General features: G+C 44.6%; 1 protein-coding gene across 2 annotated transcripts in view; it reads right to left on the reverse strand.

The window, feature by feature from the left end:
* Positions 1-21,262, reverse strand: part of LOC144479965 (coatomer subunit delta) — a 46,884-nt gene extending 25,622 nt beyond the window's left edge. For both annotated transcript variants that reach the window (XM_078199093.1, XM_078199094.1), the window contains exons 1-2: positions 21,107-21,262; positions 5,953-6,216 (exon numbers count right to left, since the gene is read on the reverse strand). In XM_078199093.1, the coding sequence (XP_078055219.1) occupies positions 5,953-6,216; positions 21,107-21,109 (267 nt within the window). In that variant the 5' untranslated portion in view covers positions 21,110-21,262. The remainder of the gene's footprint in view (positions 1-5,952; positions 6,217-21,106) is intronic.
* Between the last annotated feature and the right edge of the window lie 1,406 nt (positions 21,263-22,668).

The following is a 22,668-nucleotide window of genomic DNA, read 5'->3' on the forward strand; positions in this document are numbered from 1 at the left end:
CACACACACACCAGCACCACACACACACACACACCAGCACCACACACACACACACCAGCACCACACACACACACACACACCAGCACCCCACACACACCAGCACCACACACACACCAGCACCACACACACACCAGCACCACACACACACCAGCACCACACACACACACACACCAGCACCACACACACACACACACCAGCACCACACACACACACACACACCAGCACCACACACACACACACACCAGCACCACACACACACACACACCAGCACCACACACCAGCACCACACACACACACACACCAGCACCACACACACACACACACACCAGCACCACACACACACACACACACCAGCACCACACACACACACACACCAGCACCACACACACACACACACCAGCACCACACACACACACACACCAGCACCACACACACACACACACCAGCACCACACACACACCAGCACCACACACACACCAGCACCACACACACACCAGCACCACACACACACCAGCACCACACACACACCAGCACCACACACACACCAGCACCACACACACACCAGCACCACACACACACCAGCACCACACACACACCAGCACCACACACACACCAGCACCACACACACACCAGCACCACACACACACCAGCACCACACACACACCAGCACCACACACACACCAGCACCACACACACACCAGCACCACACACACACCAGCACCACACACACACCAGCACCACACACACACACACACACACCAGCACCACACACACACACACAAGCACCACACACACACACACACCAGCACCACACACACACACACACCAGCACCACACACACACACACACCAGCACCACACACACACACACCAGCACCACACACACACACACCAGCACCACACACACACCAGCACCACACACACACACACCAGCACCACACACACACACACACCAGCACCACACACACACACACCAGCACCACACACACACACACACCAGCACCACACACACACACACACCAGCACCACACACACACACACACCAGCACCACACACACACACACACCAGCACCACACACACACACACACCAGCACCACACACACACACACACACCAGCACCACACACACACACCAGCACCACACACACACACCAGCACCACACACACACACCAGCACCACACACACACACCAGCACCACACACACACACCAGCACCACACACACACACCAGCACCACACACACACACCAGCACCACACACACACACCAGCACCACACACACACACCAGCACCACACACACACACCAGCACCACACACACACACCAGCACCACACACACACACCAGCACCACACACACACACCAGCACCACACACACACACCAGCACCACACACACACACCAGCACCACACACACACACCAGCACCACACACACACACCAGCACCACACACACACACCAGCACCACACACACACACACACACACACCAGCACCACACACACACACACACCAGCACCACACACACACCAGCACCACACACGCACACCAGCACCACACACACACACCAGCACCACACACACACCAGCACCACACACACACCAGCACCACACACACACACCAGCACCACACACACACACCAGCACCACACACACACACACACCAGCACCACACACACACCAGCACCACACACACACACACCAGCACCCCACACACACACACACACCAGCACCACACACACACACACACCAGCACCACACACACACACACACCAGCACCACACACACACAAGCACTGTGCACACACACCCGCACCCACGCATGCCCCAGCACCGCGCACACGCACCAGCACCGCACCCACGCCCCAGGCACACGCACCCAGGCCCGCGCAACGCACACTCCAGCACCGCACCCATGCACGCCCCAGCACCGCACACACGCACCGCACCCACTCACGCCCGCGCAACGGACGCCCCTGCACCGCACCCATGCTTGCACCACACCCCACTCACACGCACCGCACCCCACGCCCAAAGATTATTACTGCCTTTTCCCATACAGAAGAATTTCATGCTAAAATTCTTCTAAACCCGTTCTGAACTAGAACTAGAGGGCACAGCCTCAAAATAAAGGGGGGTCAGTTTAGGACAGAGTTGAGGAGGAACTTCTTCTCTCAGAGGGTGGTGAATCTCTGGAATTCTCTGCCCACTGAAGTGGTGGAGGCTACCTCGTTGAATATGTTTAAATCACGGATAGATGGATTCCTGATCAGTAAGGGAATTAAGGGTTATGGGGATCAGGCGGGTAAGTGGAACTGGTCCACTTCAGATCAGCCATGATCTTATTGAATGGCAGGGCATGCTCGAGGGGCTAGATGGCCTACTCCTGCTCTTATTTCTTATGTTCTTATGAAATGCACATCACTCCGAGGCAAAGTGTATCAAACTTGGGTGCTTACCTCAGCTTTGCTGTACTGGCTATTTTCATTTGGCCTTCCTACAAGCTTAGCTAAGTGGACATTGCCAGGGAATCGATATTTTCCCTTTGTGCTGTGTTTTTTCAGGGTGGAAGTCAATCCCTGGTTAGACGACTACAACTCCAGGTATGCCCGGGGTATTACTGTAAGTGCAGCAAGGAGACAGGTCGCACATGCTCAGTTCCAGGTTTTCTTTGACAGTTGTTCAGGAGTGGCTTGAAACATTTTTTTTCTGAAGCCATCAAACCAAGAGCCTCATTCACATCACATCCCGTTCCTGAGGCAGTTGGAGAGCATATTTTGCTTACTTGTGACCAGTTTTTAGTCCAGGCTGGAGCAGAGAGAAGTTTAGTAAAACGAGTCTCAAGCAGCAGTTGCTAGCTTTGTAGAGCCGGGGCTCAGAGGAGCCAGTCATGAAGAGGTGGCAAAGTCGCTGGTCCTGTGCTGGAGAGTGGGGTTTGGGGATGTCCTAGAGATCTTACCAGTGCAGTGGAGCGGAGGGGAAGTTGTCCACTAGAAAACTGACAGTTGGGATAGAGTAATGCCTGTAAACAGTGGTTGCTAGCTCGGGAGATGGAATCATGCTGGGAATTTTGGGGTGCAGCATTAGGGAGTCCAGCAAGACACAGTTTTGGGAAAATAGATCACGCAACAGTGAGACAGGCAGTCATTGAAACAGCTTTTGAGGGAAATCAGAGGTAGGCCTTTGAAAGAAAATCCCTGAATTCCCTCAGGAGGAAGAGTTTTAATGAGTCTTTGTGACGCACCAATATCTGGGTGGGTTGCTGAGAAGGTTTTGGGCCGGGGGGGGGGGGGGGGGGGGGGGGGCAAGATTCTGGATATTAGCATGCAAGATAGTACTGACCGCTTGTTTTATTAACTTGTGTACAGTAAAATTCCTTCTGTTTGTTCACAACCATGGGATCTTATATGGCTTTATTCTCTTCGCAGATGGCTAAGATTGCAAATTTTGTCCATTTGAACAAAAAAAAGATTAGTGGGTCCCAAACCAGATTGGGGGCCTCAGCCAGGACAGTAACAAAAGTTTGGGATCAGTTGTGGGATAGTAACATATAACACAACATTATATCACAGGCACAATTTACACCATTCAAGGCGCCCTCAGTTGAAGGCATCATGAAAGATGGTCCCTGGGGTACTGTTTTACAAGGTTTATGATTCTCCGCAGCATGATTACATACAAATCATACGAGATAAGAAGTGGATGTATGGACTAATTAATTCCATCATCTTTTCAGATTTGGGTCAAGCTCCCTAAAAGGCAATTAAAACGTTGTGTAAAATCTAGCACATATCACTCAAATCTTACTTTATCCTTTTATGACAATCATCTCCCGCGCGCCTGAAACAGACGGTTTCTCATTTAAACATTAAATTACCTTTCAAATGAAGATGCATTTAAATTAACTAGCACCTATAAAACACTCTTCACATTATGCTTCCAAAGTGCTTCAGCATCAATTAATTACTTTTTGTGCGTAGTAACTTAATTGTCGGTAAATGTGGTAGCCAAGCTGTGAATCTTGCAGCGTACGGCCTTCTACAATACTGCATTGGGAGTGTCAGCTGCGATTATAGTCAAGTCTCTGGACTGGGGTTTGAACTCACGACTTTCTGATTGACAAAAGTGTTACCCATAGGATCAAAGCAGACTTCCTAACTCTCAAATTGCAGACTGACAGGACAATGCAACTTAGCATAACATTAGTATAATTACTGAAGAAATAGGCCTCAGTTCTTCAGGCCCCACATACTGTTCACCATGAAACGCAGCTGCCATTCCTCATATTATCCAGCTGGCCCAGACATTCACTTAATATCTCAGATCGGATAGGCACATGGAGTACTTCGGGATGATAGGGAGGAAATAGCTTGATCTGGGTTTCAGACAAAGCTTGGCACAACATCGTGGGCCGAAGGGCCTGTTCTGTGCTGTACTGTTCTATGTTCTATCGCTCTTCCATCTGTTGCAAAACTATGTTCAGGTGTCACCACCTAGTCAGTATTACTGACTATTGCTTAGAGAATTGCTACATTTTCATCCTTTATTATCATAGAATCATAGAAACCCTACAGTACAGAGAGGCCATTCGGCCCATCGAGTCTGCACCGACCACAATCCCACCCAGGCCCTACCCCCATATCTACCCACTAATCCCTCCAACCTACGCATCTCAGGACACTAAGGGCAATTTGTAGCATGGCCAATGAACCTAACCCGCACATCTTTGGACTGTGGGAGGAAACCGGAGCACCCGGAGGAAACCCACGCAGACACGAGGAGAATGTGCAAACTCCACACAGACAGTGACCCAAGCCGGGAATCGAACCCAGGTCCCTGGAGCTGTGAAGCAGCAGTGCTAGCTACCGTGCCGATTATCCTTAATCAAATGAAATTTAAACAAACTGAACCTAGTTTCCAAATAAATGAATCAATCCCACAGCTGAGGTGACATGTGAAGAATCGACTTGCTGTGGTGAGACATGAGTTTTGTTACCACGATTTTTTGCACGTGAACAGGCCCATTCATACATTTAAGAGAATGGTTAAGTGGGAATGAAACCTGATTGCTTAATGTTATGGCAGAAATCACAAATCTAATAGCTAGTTCAAGGCCATAATATTTTGAATTGACTCAAATTTTCAGTGGATTAATTTTGGTAACCTTCCTACCAGTGTCATTTTACTCATTCCCAATTCTCATTCCACATTTCCCAATGCTTTCCTCTAGACCTACTATATGCAAGATTTCCTAATCATAAAATTTTTTTTTACAGTGCAGGAGGCGGCAATTCGGCCCATCCAGTCTGTACTGGCTCTCTTAAAGAGCATTCTACTTCGTCTCACTCTCCTGCCTTAACTCCGTAACCTTCACATTCTCTATTTTCAGACAGATACCCAATTCCATTTTGAATATCTCGATTGAAATCTACCTCCACCCCTCTCGCAGGAAGTTAGTTCCAGACTCCAACCACCCCTGGCTGAAAAAATCTTTTCCTCACATCACTTCGACTCTTTTTGTCCATTCATTTGAATCTGTGCCCTCTCGTTCTTGATATACTCTTTGAGGGGGAACAGTTTCTTACTATTCACCCTGTCCATATCCCTCAGGATCTTGAATATCTCTGTCAAGCCTGCTCTCAGCCTTCTTTTTGCCAAGGAAAACAGACCCACCCTCTCCAAACTATCCTCATGGTTACAGTTGTTTATCCCTGGAATCATTCTTGTGAATTACCACTTGGTATGTTCATTCAAATCCAACGAATCTCGTAAACTTGTGGCATTGTTAGTTGGCCAAATAGTTTGATTTTGCAATAGGTTGTGACAAAAGCAACGGGAGTGGAGGATTCTGGGTGGATCTAAATGACAACAAAATCCAGTTGCACCAATTACCAATGGCATACCCCGATAAATTCAGATCAATTTCAGTATTTGCAGCAGCCAGAGTTTATTGCTCTTACCACTCGAGAGAAGAGACGGAGCGTTTCCAGATCTTCCAGGATGTTGCTGTTTTTGGTTGTGATCAATACCATGTAGAGTTTTTCCAGTGGCTGGTACACATACCGCACACTTTCTGTCTCCACAAACGTGTGCTGCTTCCCAGTGTTCATTAGTTTGGGGAATGCTGCCAGCAAACCTTCAATTCGGGTCCTTGTCATTTCCACAAACTGCCGTGAGACAATTGCTTTCCCAGCCTTGGTGCAAACAGCTGTAGCCAACAGCACCTGAGTAGAGAGAGAGAGGGGAGAGAAAAAGCAGTTATCAATGGGGAAAGTACAGCATGTTCCTACTCTAATAAAGTAAACTAGACTGAAATATGCTGGCTAGCCAAATTCAGTTGTTATCAACACCTCAGACACAGCATTTCATATGTACCCAGGCAAAGGAGTGACTCGAATTGGACATCAGAAAATACTCCTTTGAACATTTCTACATTTTTGTCATAGGATGCAGTAAATACTCTTTGGACAAAGGTTTTAGTCAGGGTCTCTGATCAAAAATATTGGCAATGTCAAATGCTTGCAGTTCAGACTGGTTAACTATGGACTGTCTGGCTTCAGATCTGCAGGAGGACTTCAGCAGGGATGTAATTTTGGACCTAACTGCAGGTGTACAAATTTTGAGCTTCAGACTATTCGGTAGCATAATGAGCAAAAGACCTGCCACCAAATATTAGAAGTAAACACTAAAAAGTGACCTCAAAGAGGAACAAATTGGCAACTTAACCGGAGACATGCCACAGGATTGGACAGATCTTCGATCATAGAATACTACAGCACAGAAAGAGGGATTTAGACTAATTTAATCTGGGCAAGCTCTTTAAAAGAGTAACCCAGTTAGTCCCACTTTTCCATTCACTCCTAATATCCTTGCAAATTATTCCCAATACACAAATAGTATTCCCAATACACAAATAGTGTGACTACCTTCGCCAGCCTCACATGCAGAAGAACTTACATTCTTTCATATCCTAAAGTGTTTTATAACTAGAGTTTGCTGAAAAGAAAAAGCAGCAAGCTGCTGAAGTTTTTCATCTTGCACTCATCAGGATAGCCACAAAAATTCCAAATTTCAAAGGGAGTAATAATTTATACTGGACGAGAAAAAAAGCACAGAGTGATTGGAGAGTCAATCTGATTGGTTGAGACATTGCCATGGAGAATGCACCAGGGGATTATTGTCCCCCACGCTTTCATTTAATTCAATGCCTAGACATTTTCCTTTTGCCTGCAGAGGACAAGACCATGTGTATGATTAGCAAACATAACTGAGCCACATTGTGAATCTGACTGATAATCTTTCAATTGGTTGTTGGTGACTTTTTAGCATACTCCATTCCAGATTGTTTAGCAAGTGTTAGCCAATCGTAGAATCATATCTAGCAATAGGCATATGTTCTGAGTTTTACAATGAATTATTTTTAGCGTGAGTCATTGGTGACCGGGAAATTCAAAAGTCCAAAGATGTGCAGGTTAGGAGGACTGGCCATGCTCAATTGCCCCTTAGTGTTCCAGGATGTGCGCACTGGGGTTAGTGGGGTAAATATGTGGAGTTATGGGGATAGGGCCTGGGTAAGATGCTCTGTCAGAGTCAGTGCGACCTCAATGGGCCGAGTGGCTAGCTTCTGCACTGTAGTGATTCTATGAAATGGACACAGCAAGGTCACATATATAATCAGATAAATAACTCCATAGGCCAAAACTCCTTCAGTACTGCAGAAAAGTATCAGCCTAGATAATGTGCTCAGGTCCTGGAATTATGGTTCAGGTGTGGAAGATAACACTGGAGATTAACCACTCGAGGATAGGTTGCCAGGTGACCATGAACTTGAAACTACAATCCTAGAAGCTTGCAGGATTGAAGGCCGACAAGACCACTTAACAAGGATGTTGTGTATCTAAAGTTTGGAGGTGTAGAATAATGCAAACATTTTAAAATGCCAAAGCATCACACTTCATTTTGCTTGGTCACTGAAAAGTATATTGGTTGATTGATGAAAATTTAACTGACAACTCAGAAGAAAATGAGAAACTTGAGGATTTAATCCAACTCAAATCTTGAAGCTGAAAGCTAAATTGACTATGCTAAAGAATGAAATGATGCTCAAAAGCACATACAGAACATTTTTTCTTTGACCTTGCTACTTTTGAAGTCAGATATTTCCAAGTCTGTAGTAAATTGGCTGAACTGGCTTATTCTTCAGGTGTGAATCTATACAGTGGCCACTAATATGGGCACACCAGACCCAATGCTCACTCATGTCCATTGGTATACCAAGATCACTAAGTCATGATTAAAAGTCTGAATATTGGCTTATTTGCAAGCCAATCCCAGGCAAAGAGCCTTGGTATGTGTTGGCATGTATAAACCTTTTCCAGCCTTTGCCCACGTACCATCACTAGAATTCTGATGAGTAATTTTAAAACAGCTGCATAGGTGCAGTTTCTAACTAGACCCAGCAGCTGTGAAAGCGCTCAACAGAAGCAGCGAAAGGGTAAACATCTGTTCCCTTGATGGCCAAGTAGGTAAATAGAAAGGGCTACACTTGTTACATACATAAAAACACTTTCACTACTCAATTCCAACTATAAACAAGCTGTTACGTGGGATATAAAAATTCTCAGTAGTTGACTATTTTTTGAAGAGCAAAGTGTTAAATCCTTAAATTCCAGTCCAGTTTTGAAATATGGTGAGGCAGAAAAATTCCTCAAGTCCAGAAATATTGACAACAAAGCACCTTGGCTTTCAGAAATCATGATATTTCTATGTGGTGTATTACAATTAGTTAGCTCAAGCACGAGTGGAAAATCCTTGTTTGTTACAATATTATCTACACCAAGGAGCATGGGTAAGAATGCAACACTTATATACCACGCACATGGTAATATTCCTATCATACTTTCAAACAGGAGTACAACATGGGTTGCAGCACTATAAGAATGCCATTCTCCAGTTCTCCAACACCAAATTCTATTTGTCCTGAGGTTATATTCACACCTGAACTTTTCACATATTTTAATGAATCAGGTTATCCAGGAATTCACCACAACTCATTTTCATTGTGGATAAAGCTTCAGAAATGATATACTATTGTTGATTAAGTTCATTCACAGGTCTCTGGCAGCTATTAATGCACAATGGACTTGCTGTAATCACATTAAAATTGCTTAACTTGCCATCACAATGCTACAGAAAACTAAAGTACCAGTACCCAACACTAAAGTTTTAAAGTTTAAGTTTATTTATTTGTCACAAGTAAGGCTTACATTAACACTGCAATGAAGTTACTCTGAAATTCCCCTAGTCGCCACACTCTGGCGTCTGTTCCGATCAATGCACCTAACCGGCACGTTTTTCAGACTGTGGTAGGAAACTGGAGCACCCGGAGGAAACCCATGCAGACACTGGGAGAACATGCAAACTCCACACAGACTGTGACCCAAGCTGGGAATCGATCCAAGGTCCCTGGCGCTGTGAGGCAGCAGTGCTAACCACTGTGCCACCCACTATGAGGTGGTGGTGGAGGGTACTGGATCCTCCACTTTCTGATCTCAGCTACAATGAAATATGGCAGTACAGTACTGACTGTAGACCTGTCATTAACCTCCAAAAGGGGAGAGGGGAAGAGTTTACTCCAGGCAGGAAACATTGGAGCATTTTTACCCAAGACCTTGAAGTACATCTTCCCCTAGATTAGGAAGCAAATAAAGATTATCAACACAAAAGCCTCATATTTTAAAATAAATAGCCTTTGTTCATTCCAAATCTGCGCTGACACAAAGGAAATTAGAGAGATAGGTTTTATTTCATGGCAGACAAGAGTTTTTCAAAGAGGCAAGTTGCCTGGAAACCGAAATATCAGATATCAAGTTGAATATGTTTTGAATGCCAATTTAAGCCGGATTCTAAATTTACAACTACAATGATTTAATATATTCATGTGTGAATAGGTTTGAATCCAAAATTGCACTTCATAAAACAACAGGTGCTGCATGATGATCACAAGGCAAGAATTAGCAATGCATAATGCGAATTAGAGATCTGGTAAAGTTTATAACTTTATTAATATTCTGTCTGGACCTCGGTGTGTAAAGTTAAAAAGTATGTTAAAAATTTGGGCAAACTTTGCTTAAGATTGTAAATGTCAGTAACCGAAAAAAAACAAATTGTTTCTGCAATACTGGCCTCAAGCTTCCAAGTTAGGTTCGAGATCAGATGCAAGATAAAGCTCCTTCTGTGTACATGAAAGAATTGCTTTAATTCAAGCTCAGGACATATTCACAGCACAAATATAACATTTATATTTTCTTGATGATTCGTAGAACACTTGCTGAGTAATTGAGTGCACTTCTATACCGTCACCTTCACATCCACTCGGAATTGGATTCTTAATGGCAAAACTCTAGAAATTAAGCCTACAAAATGATGAAAAAGTGTCGTATATTGCAGCACTCTAGAGTAAGGGTTCACTGGTTTAAACCCCACAGCTACCCCAACAATCTGAAGGGTCATGGGGCAGCAAGGCATAGCTGAGGTTGACCAACTATGACCTTATTGAATGGAGGAGCAGTCAAGGGGTTGAATGGCTTACTCCTGATCCTATTATCTTGCTGAGGAGGTGAAGTGCTTCTCCATCAAGAGAATTTTAAATAAAGGTAGTAAAATGCCCCATTTACCCATTGTCAAATCCATCCTACCAGCTGCTTTGAGATTGGTATTCACAATGATATGGGAAAAAAGTATTCATCCTGCTTCTGACTAGCAGAGGTTGTAAAGATAAGAAAACAAGATATATTACCAGCAAAGCTGTATAAGAAGCACGAGAATAAAGTCACCAACTGAAGAAAGTCACTAAACTCATTATTTCCTACAAAACAAAAATCTCCGTGCACTTTATCTCTGGTTCAACAAAAAAGAGGAAATCTTAGCAAAAAACTTTCCCTTACTTTCTAAGTTTAAGAAAGCAACCAGGTCTTAGCTGTAGTTATCTATGCTTCTCCCAGTATGGGAACACTGCAGAGTGCCCCAGTAACAAGTTCATTATAACACTGCAATATATCAGTACTGAAATGCGTAGGGAACTTGAGGAATGTCAAACCACTTTCAATTTGCTGTACGCTAGGAAACATCTTGTCTGGTGTTCAAGTTACATTAAGGGAGAATAATGGGGCCGCAACTTCCTCGTAGCAGCAATCAGTTTCAGACTGCCACTCCATGCTCAAATGATAATGTCATGTTTGCCAGACCTTCCAACTCAGGCTGGAAGAGGTCCAGGCAGTGCAGCTCTTCCCCAGCGAACTCCAGCTCCATCAAGCCCCCACTTTTTTTCTTAAATGGCACTAGCTGCCTTAAATCAGATGCTTTAAAGGTCTCATTGAAATTTAAAGGTGCTTGACAGGCCAGGGAGAAGCTAAGTGTCTAACGCAACTGGAGAGGATTTGAAGGGCAGAGGGGAATGGGGGATTCAGAGGTAGTGAGGAAAGGGGGTATCCCTGGTTTTGGGGGGGGGTTGGGAGGATCAGGTCATTGGGAGGTCAGTCGGGGTCTTTACAGTCATTACACAGAATTTAGAAGAGGTTTAAATTCCAACCTTTTCTGAGTAACTACTGAAGTTTACAATTTAAACCCTATTTCCGGATGGCTCTCAGCACCTAATAATTACCCTGGGGATGTCAGCACTCCTGGGCATTTGCCATGCAGACCCTTACCTGTGAAGGCCTGAGGGGTTCCCAGTGTATCTTCAGGGTATACCCCTTACGGTGGCACTGGAATACTTGGAAGTTACAGCCTAGTGTTTTAAACAACTCTTCTTCCTTCACTTCGATCTCAAAGATAAGTAAATGATCATAATTCCAAATCTAAATCTCTATACAAATTAAAATGTAAACAAATAGAAGATTTGATTCCCTAAAATCTAAAGGTTAAGCAATTTGATTGAAATTGAGATATTAAAGGGAAACAATAGGATAAAAAGAAAATATTTCAGTTGAACAAGATGACTTGGACTAGGGACCATAGCCTAAAAATTAAAGCCAGACATTTCAGGACTGACGATAAAATATCCTTCCACACACAAAGGGTAGCGGAAATTTGGAACAGTCTTTCACAAGTTACAGTTAAATCTAGATCAATTACTAACACTAAACCTGAGATTAATAGATTTTTGATAAAACATCAATCACCTAAAGAGCTTGGTTCAGTGACAGCACACTCACTTGTTAGGAGACTATGGATTCAAGAATGATTCCAGCCCTGGAACTTGTAAAAAGGAAATCATTCGGTACAGCATTTGTGAAGCAAATGCTTTCTTTTAGAGGAAAGATGCTCTCATCTCCTGCTACAACACCACTAAAAGGATAATTTCTCATTCAGACATCTTTCTGCATACAAATACCTGTGGCACATTTGCCGACAACATAAGATAGTTGCATCTCGTCCAAGCCAGTGTTTATTCTCTGTATGAAATGTCTCCCACACCATCAGGACAACTTTCTATTCATTTCTCCCTTGCCTAATTTCCCTGAAATGCATTTATACTATTCACCTCAAAAAAAAAGAGGAAAAAGACTTGCTACAGCACACTTCATAACCTCAGGAAAAATAAAGCCGTTTAGAAACAATTAAGAATTTAGCCACTGTCATAATTTAGGAAATGTGACAGCCAATTTGTGCACAGCAAGCTCACACATTCAGCAATGGGAACAGAGAACTTCAGAGCAGAAGTAGGCCTTTCAGATGTTCAATATAACAATGATCAGATCACATTAATTGATCTTGGTAGAGAATAAATATTTATCAAGACAGGTGGAATAGGTGCTTAAGGGAAGTGTCATAGAATCTTTTATGCCCACCTGAGAATTTAACATCTCATCCAAAAGAGTGTAGCTCCAACGGTGCTTCACTCCTTTAGTTGTATACTGGAATGCCATCCTAGATCTTTTTGTTCAAGTCTCTGGAGCAAAACTGAACTACAGCCTTCTGACTCTTTAGTGACAGAGCTAGCAATTGAACCACTGCTTACTCCATGTGATAGCCAATTCCACATTTTTACCACTCAGGAGAAAACTGTTACTCCTGAATTCCCAACTGGGTTTCTTCGAGACAATCATTTATTTGTGATCCTGTGCTTTGGGCGGCACGGTAGCACAGTGGTTAGCACTGCTGCTTCACAGCTCCAGGGACCTGGATTCGAATCCCGGCTTGGGTCGCTGTCTGTGTGGAGTTTGCACATTCTCCCTGTGTCTGCGTGGGTTTCCTCCGGGTGCTCCAGTTTCCTCCCACAGTCCAAAGATGTGCGGGCTAGATTGATTGGCCATTCTAAATTTCCCCTTAGTGTCCCAGGATGCATAGGTTAGAGGGGTTAGTGGATAATATATGTAGGGATATGTGGATAGGGCCTGGGTGGGATTGTGGTCGGTGCAGACTCAATGGGCCGAATGGCCTCTTTCTGCACTGTAGGATTCTATGATTCTATGAAATATCATCCCTATGTCTACACTATCAAACCCTGTCATAACCTGGAATATTTCCAACAGGCCAGACCACAGTCTTTACAAAAAAAGACGTCTGCCTGTTCAGACTTTACTAAAGTAATTTATTTTTAAAATTTGCTTAAGGGATGAGCGCATCACTGGCAAGGCCAGCATTCATTACCCACTCACAATTACCCTTGATAAGGTGTCAGTGAACTGTCTTAAACTGCAGCAACTTACATGGGTGTAGTGGGTACACCAAAAGTGCTGTTAGGGCAGGAGTTTTAGGATACTGACCCAGTGACAGTGAAGGAATGGCAATATAGTTCCAAGTCAGAATGGTATGTGACTCAAGAGGGAACTTGCAGACAATGGTGTTTCCCTGAAACTGCAGCCTCTCTTCAAGGTGGTTGAGGCACTGCTAAAGAAAGGTTGGCAATGAGCTGCAGTGCATTTTGTAGATGGTACACACTGCTGTCACTGTGCATTGGTAGTGGAAGGAATGGATGTTTATGCTAGTGGACAGGATGCCAATCAAGAAGGCTGCTTTGTCCTAGATAGTGTCAAACCTCTTGAATGTTGGTGGAGCTGCATTCATCCAGGCAAGTGGAGATTATTCCATCATATTCCTGTATTGTGCTTTGTAGACGGTGGACAGGCTTTGGGGAAACAGGAGGCGAGTTACTCACTGCAGGATTCCCAGCCTCTGACCTGCCACAATGTTTAAATGCCTGGCCCAGTTCAGTTTCTGGTCAATGGGAACCTCCATGCTGATGGTTACGGATTCAACAATGACACTGCCATTGAATGTCATCTCTTGTTGGAGACGGTCATTACCTGGCACTTGCGTGACGCGAATGTTACTTGCCACTTATCAGACCAAGCCCGAATGTGTCGAGGTCTTGCTGCATATGGACGTGGACTGCTTCAGTATGAGTTGCAAATGGTGAAAATTGCAAAATCATCAGCGAACATTCCCATTTCCCACCTTATGAAGAAGCAGCGGAGAGCGTTGGGCCCAGTACACAACTTTAGGAACTTCTGCAGGATGTCCCAAGACTGAGATGATTGGCTTTCAACGAGACCATCTTCCTTAGTGCTAGCTAGTGGAAAGATTTCCCAGATTCCCAGTGATTTAAATCTTGCTATGGTTCCTTGATGCCATTCTCAGTCAAATGCTAACATGATATCAAGGGCAGCCACATTCACATAACCTCAAGTTCTACTCATCTGTCCATGTTTGGACCAAGGCTGTAATGAAGTCAGGAACTAAGTGGCCCCAGCAGAACCCAAACTGAACAGAGGTTATGGCTGTCCAAGTGTTGCTTCGACATCTTCCATCACTTTGTTGATGATTGAGACTGATGGGCAATAATTGGCCAGATTGGATTTGTCATACTTTTTATAGACCTTGGAAATTTTCCACATTGTTGGGTGAATGCCAGTGTTGTATCTGCACTGGAACAGCTTGGCTAGGGATGAGGCTAGTTCCAGAGCACAAGTCTTCAGGATCACAAATGGGATATTGTCAATGCTCATATTCTTTGGAGAATCCAGGGGCTTCAGCTGTTTGCTGATACTATATGGAATTAATTGAATTGGCTGAAGATTGGCAATTGTGATAATGGGGACCCCAGGAGGAGACCAAGATTGCTCATCCATTTTTGGCTGCAGGTGGTTGGTGTGAAGCACTGAGGGACATTCCACTGATTTAAAAAATGCTGTACAATTATAAGTTCTTTCTTTCCAAAAAGTCAAACCAGCTGGTCTGCACACTGCAGCTCCATGCAACCCACCTTGGGTGGCACAGTGTTGTTGCCTCAGAACAACAGGGACCTGGGTTCGATTCCCAGCTTGGGTCACAGTCTGTGTGGAGTCTGCATGTTCTCCCCATATCTGTGTGGATTTCCTCTGGGTGCTCTGGTTTCCTCCTAGTCCAAAAGACAGGTTAGGTGCATTGGCCATGCTAAATTGCACCTCGTGTCCAAAGATGTGTAGTTTAGGGGGAACTGCTTCTCAGGTGGAGTGCTTCCCGCTGCGGCAGTCAGCAGTAAAACACACCAAATCTTCTGAACTAGCCTCATTAATGATTTACCAGAGTGCGTGATACCGTATTCAGTGGCGGGTCAAGCCTGGACGGATGTAGTCTGCCATCATGTGGGGTGCCACATCAAAGAGGTGTCCATCACTGACCCACTACTGGAGAAAGAAGGTGGACCACCTGAAAATTAAGATGGATCTCCAGAAGCTCTCTGAATGGATCTCCTGAGGAGGAAGACAGGATTAAGGAGAATCCCAAGGCATTTTATTCATACGTTAGGAACAAAAGGGTTGTTAGGGAAAAAATCGGACCTCTCAGGGACAAAAGTGGGGACTTATGCTTGGAGCCCAAAGAGGTAGGGGAGATCCTAAATGAATACTTTGCGTCGGTATTCACAAAGGAGAGGGATGTGTTGACTGGGAGTGTCTCGGAGGGGAGTGTTGAACCGTTGGAGAAAATCTCCATTACAAAGGAGGAAGTGTTAGGTTTGTTAGAGAATATAAAGACTGACAAATCCCCAGGGCCTGATGGAATCTATCCAAGGCTGCTCAGGGAGACGAGAGGTGAAATCGTTGGGCCTCTGACGCAAATCTTTGTCTCGTCACTGGACACAGGTGAGGTCCCAGAGGATTGGAGGATAGCCAATGTGGTCCCGTTATTTAAGAAGGGTAGGAAGGATAACCCGGGTAATTATAGGCCGGTGAGCTTGACGTCCGTGGTGGGGAAGTTGTTGGAGAAGATTCTTAAAGATAGGATGTATGCGCATTTAGAAAGGAATAAACTCATTAACGATAGTCAACATGGTTTTGTGAGAGGGAGGTCATGCCTCACTAACCTGGTGGTGTTTTTTGAAGAAGTGACCAAAATGGTTGACGAAGGAAGGGCCGTGGATGTTGTCTATATGGACTTTAGTAAAGCGTTTGACAAAGTCCCTCATGGTAGGCTAGTGAAAAAGGTTGGATCCCATGGGATAAAGGGGGAGGTGGCTAGATGGGTGGAGAACTGGCTTGGTCATAGAAGACAGAGGGTGGTAGTGGAAGGGTCTTTTTCCGGCTGGAGGCCTGTGACTAGTGGTGTTCCGCAGGGCTCTGTATTGGGACCTCTGCTGTTTGTGATTTACATAAATGATCTGGAAGAAGGAGTAACTGGGGTGATCAGTAAGTTTGCGGACGACACAAAACTGGCAGGACTTGCAGACAGTGAGGAACATAGTCAGAGGCTACAGAAGGATATAGATAGGCTGGAAATTTGGGCAAGGAAATGGCAGATGGAGTTCAATCCTGATAAATGCGAAGTGATGCATTTTGGTGGGAATAATGTAGGGAGGAGCTACACGATAAATGGAAGAACCATAAAGGGTGTAGAGACGCAGAGGGACCTGGGTGTGCAAGTCCACAGATCTTTGAAGGTGACGTCACAGGTGGAGAAGGTGGTGAAGAAGGCATATGGCATGCTTGCCTTTATAGGACGGGGCATAGAGTATAAAAGTTGGGGTCTGATGTTGCAGATGTATAGAACGTTGGTTCGGCCGCATTTGGAATACTGCGTCCAGTTCTGGTCGCCACACTACCAGAAGGACGTAGAGGCTTTGGAGAGAGTACAGAGGAGGTTTACCAGGATGTTGCCTGGTATGGAGGGGCTTGGTTATGAGGAGAGATTGGGGAAACTGGGTTTGTTCTCCTTGGAAAGACGGAGGATGAGGGGAGACTTAATAGAGGTGTATAAAATTATGAAAGGCATAGATAGGGTGAACGGTGGGAAGCTTTTCCCCGGGTCGGTGGTGACGTTCACGAGGGGTCATAGGTTCAAGGTGAAGGGGGGGAGGTTTAACACAGATATCAGAAGGACATATTTTACACAGAGGGTCGTGGGGGCCTGGAATGTGTTGCCGGGCAAGGTGGTGGAGGCGGACACACTGGGAACGTTTAAGACTTATCTAGACAGCTATATGAACGGAGTGGGAATGGAGGGATACAAAAGAGTGGTCTAGTTTGGACCAGGGAGCGGCGCGGGCTAATTGTTCCTTGTTTCTCGTTTTAAGGCTTCATTCTATGATGTTCGTGGAAGTGGAAATTACTAGGGTTGGGAAGCATTTTCCGATCAGGACCATTGTGATCTCCTGGACTCGTTTCGATCGCCTCAGGGGGTCGGAGAGGAATTTCCCAGATTTTTTTTTCCCCATATTGGCCCTGGGGTTTTTCACTCTGGGTTTTCGCCTCTCCCTGGAGGTCACATGGTCTGGAATGGGGGGGTGGGGGTGAGTTAATAGGTTGTAATGAACAAAGCATCGTAGCTGTGAGGGACAGCTCGGTGGATAGGATATTGGTATGTAGATAGGCTGGAAAATTGGGCGGGGATCCTGGATTCAGGATTCATTCCTGGACCGGGGAGCGGCGCGGGCTTGGAGGGCCGAGGGGCCTGTTCCTGTGCTGTATTGTTCTTTGTTCTTTGAAGATGGTTCACCAGGAACATTCTGAGGCGGGCACCAGCGAAGATCCTGCTGTAATTCGCACAGACATGCAACTGATTTCTGCCCCTCCCATCATATTCTCCCACCAAAGATGCCAGCAGGGCCTTGGAAGAATTCCGCCCACTGAGTTAAAGTGACGTGCATGATAGCAAGCCTCATATTTCACTGTAGTATATAAAGCCAGTGAAACACACCAGGCAAACTCACTCCGCCTATACCAACTTCCTAAATATCCACACCAAGCATTTGTGGTAAAGAACACTGAATGGTGTGGCCCTGTGGCTCCTCAAAACTGCTCTGCCATTCAATAAGATCATGGCTGATTTTTAATCTTCACTTTGCCACACTCCCTTAGTGCCTAAAAATTGATCTTAGTCTTGAATATACTCAACTAAGCATCCTTTGTTAATGTAATTTTCCTTAATTGATGCAGAAAATACACTGTGTTCCTATCCACATTTTCTGGAAAATCTCAGCAAATCTAACTGCTCAGCTGAGCTCTGACGAAGGGTCATCCAGACTCGAAACGTTGGCTCTATTCTCTCCACAGATGTTGTCAGAGCTGCTGAGATTTTCCAACATTTTCTGTTTTTGTTATATGTTCCAGCGGCATTTTGTTTTTATCCATATTTTCTACTGCTTTCTTTATCCTGAATGTGTTTAGTCTTGTTTCCACAGCACTTAACGAAGATAACATTTTCCAGACTGTTTTATTCAGTGATGGAAAGTAGGTTTCACTGGCCATCCCTACTGCTCCTGAGGTGGTGAACTGTGTCCATGTGCTGAAGGCACACATACAGTGCTGTTGGGAAGGGAGTTGCAGCAACACTGACTGGATTCTAATTAGTGATGACCTTTTTAAAAAAAATGTTAATCCTGTCTTAAAGTTACAAAGCTATTGCGCAGAGTGAACAGGGCAAGCCCTTAATCCATCTCCTTGCTTGTTGCAAAAACCAATTCAAACTGAATCCAATTCATGGTCCCCACAAGAGGACCATACTAGGTCCAAGCTGAGAAAGACAAGCATTACACCTGATCTCAGGCTTGAAGTTAGTCAAAAGGCTGAGCCTCCTGGTTGATTTCCACACCGTTCTCCAGCTGAGGGACACTATGGCACTTGGTCTTGCCCAAGATCAGGTAACTCAGTAGAAACTTGGGATTAAATCCGAAGCCTTTATGTTCAGTATCGCAGAGTCAGTTCACACATTAATAAAGGATAAAAAAATGACAAATAACACTGCTGCTTGAAATTTCCATTTAACAGCAGAATATAGCACATCTTACACACAGCTTTCAAAAACTCACTGTCACCAGCAGCACACCTTGATAGTATACAGTTGCACAGCAGCCATCAAGGAATTGCAACTTTACAACCAAAGTCAGAATTGCAACTTTACAACCCAAAGTCAAGCAAGGAAGTCATTCCAGAAAGCATGTGGGGAAAATTGTCCCTCACCTTAAGCTCTTACACCACTTTCCACACTTCTAATCCAAAAACACAGCAAAATCTCAGCTTACACCATCTTAAAATCTAAATTGTAGCTTGCTATCAACACAGAAGGATCAATATAGACACACAAATGCTAACATTTGGCACACATTTAACAAAATCACGAGTGCAGCAACACATCATACTATCTCAGGTGACAAACAGGTGGAACCTAAAGTTTTAATTTTCCCCAATAGTACTGCAACCCCAAAAAACCTGTATGACAGAAAACAAATATGAATATGACCAGGGCCATATATTTTAATGACAGCAACACAGTAACTCAAAGTTCACCGACTGTATCTTAGATTAACTCCTAACTTTTATGTTTCGGTGTAAATGAGGAAAAGTGAGCATTATATTGCTTAAAAAGATAACATTCCATTTTAAACCCCAACATGAATTTCCAAACACCACAAGTAGGTGAGCGACTTTACACAGTTCCATCTTGAACTGTTTTAATGTGGAGTGATGATGTGTCACATTTGGATACTGACCGCCCTCTCTCCACACTAAAAATTGCTCTACACCGAGGGAAACAGATTTAATAACCAAGAAAAAGAAAAGGTAGACGGTTGAAACAGAATCAGAAATTGTTGGTAATGCACCAGCTGCAAAAATAAAAAAACCAAAACGTTTCAGGTTCATTAGCAAGGGCTCTGACAAAGGATCTGCAACCAGGGCTTTCAAACCTCGATACCCTATGAAGTATATGTTCTGCTTTTTTTGCAGTCACCCCCACTGACATAAGGGGTGTTTTGGTGGAGAATGTAAACTGAAGAAAGGAAGTCTTATTTAAACAAGCCTAAGAGCAGAATGACGTGGTGGGGCATGAGAACCCAGCTGCACTCATTTAAACAGGAATTATGATTTAGGCATAAAAAGCATTGATCAATAATAGAGTCTTGATTGTTCTGAAAGGGGGAAAGAGGCAATCTTTTGTTCAGATTTGCTTAACCACCTCTCAAACCACCATTTAAACCAGAATATAATTTAAATATTTCGGTGGAAAACGTTAACTGAACGAAGAAAAGTTTGTAAAAAATAAAGTCCTGTTTAACCTAAGCTGAGAGCAGACTGACTTTGTGGGGCATGAGAAAGAAGCTGCACTCGTTTAAAACATAAATGAGGAGACAGGAATAGCATTTATCCATAGTGATTGTCCTGAAAGGGGATTTCTGTGCAGATTTTCTCACCCACCTTTCAAGCCACCATTTAAACCGCACTGTCATAATTGGAGTACTTGGGTGGAGAATGTTAATTGAACGAATAAAAGTTTGTTTTTTTAAAAAAGTGTTGCTTAACCTAAGCTAAGAGCAGACTGGCTTCATAGGTCATTAGAAGTGAGCTGTACTCATTTAAACAGGAATTAGGAGACAGGGATAACATTTTGTCAGTCATGTCCTGATAGTTCAGAAAGGGGAAATAGGCAATTCAGCTCAACACTGAGGCCAGATTCTCTCACCCACCTCTCAAGCCGCCATTGAAAGCGCACTGAGGGGGGTATTTTGATGAAGGAATGGGGAGTTTGATCCTTGAGGGGACTGCGGCCTACCTCAGGCTCAACCTGGACTTTCCTAAAGCGGAGAGTGGAGGAAGGGGGGGGGGGAGAAAAGGAAGCCCGTGCTGTCCGCTCTCTCACCATCTTGGCGTCGTCAGGAGACCTCTTCCTTGGCTGGGTGAGCTGGCCGCGGTGCTGGCCGAGGGGGATGCCGCTGAGCTCGAGCAGGCGGGCGGACACTCGGCGGCGGTCGGAGCGCCGGCAAGATGGCGGCGGCGGCCACGTCTCCAACCGGAAGTCAGGGCGCCGGGAGGAGGGTCAAAGGGCAGCGGGAGCCCCAGACTCATTCACAACAATAGGAGCAAAGACAACTCTGTAACCCCAAATACTGTAACCCCATCACTGTAACCCCAAATACTGTAACTCCAATCACTGTAACCCCAAATACTGTAACCCCATCACTGTAACCCCAAATACTGTAACCCCATCACTGTAACCCCAAATACTGTAACTCCAATCACTGTAACCCCAAATACTGTAACTCCAATCACTGTAACCCCAAATACTGTAACTCCAATCACTGTAACCCCAAATACTGTAACCCCATCACTGTAACCCCAAATACTGTAACTCCAATCACTGTAACCCCAAATACTGTAACTCCAATCACTGTAACCCCAATCACTGTAACCCCAAATACTGTAACTCCAATCACTGTAACCCCAGTCACTGTAACCCCAAATACTGTAACTCCAATCACTGTAACCCCAAATACTGTAACTCCAATCACTGTAACCCCAAATACTGTAACTCCAATCACTGTAACCCCAAATACTGTAACTCCAATCACTGTAACCCCAAATACTGTAACCCCATCACTGTAACCCCAAATACTGTAACTCCAATCACTGTAACCCCAAATACTGTAACTCCAATCACTGTAACCCCAAATACTGTAACCCCATCACTGTAACCCCAAATACTGTAACTCCAATCACTGTAACCCCAAATACTGTAACTCCAATCACTGTAACCCCAAATACTGTAACCCCAAATACTGTAACCCCAATCACTGTAACCCCAAATACTGTAACCCCAAATACTGTAACCCCATCACTGTAACCCCAGATACTGTAACCCCAAATACTGCAACCCCAAATACTGTAACTCCAATCACTGTAACCCCAAATACTGTAACTCCAATCACTGTAACCCCAAATACTGTAACCCCAATCACTGTAACCCCAAATACTGTAACCCCAAATACTGTAACCCCATCACTGTAACCCCAGATACTGTAACCCCAAATACTGTAACCCCAAATACTGTAACTCCAATCACTGTAACCCCAATCACTGTAACCCCAAATACTGTAACCCCAATCACTGTAACCCCAAATACTGTAACCCCATCACTGTAACCCCAGATACTGTAACTCCAATCACTGTAACCCCAAATACTGTAACTCCAATCACTGTAACCCCAATCACTGTAACCCCAAATACTGTAACCCCAATCACTGTAACCCCAAATACTGCAACCCCAAATACTGTAACCCCAAATAATGTAACCCCCAAATACTGTAACCCCAGTCACTGTAACCCCAAATACTGTAACCCCAATCGCTGTAACCCCAAATACTGTAACCCCAATCGCTGTAACCCCAAATACTGTAACCCCAATCACTGTAACCCCAGTCACCA

Source organism: Mustelus asterias, chromosome 27 (genome assembly GCF_964213995.1).
Source record: "Mustelus asterias chromosome 27, sMusAst1.hap1.1, whole genome shotgun sequence".
In the NCBI taxonomy this organism is placed as follows: Eukaryota; Metazoa; Chordata; class Chondrichthyes; order Carcharhiniformes; family Triakidae; genus Mustelus; species Mustelus asterias.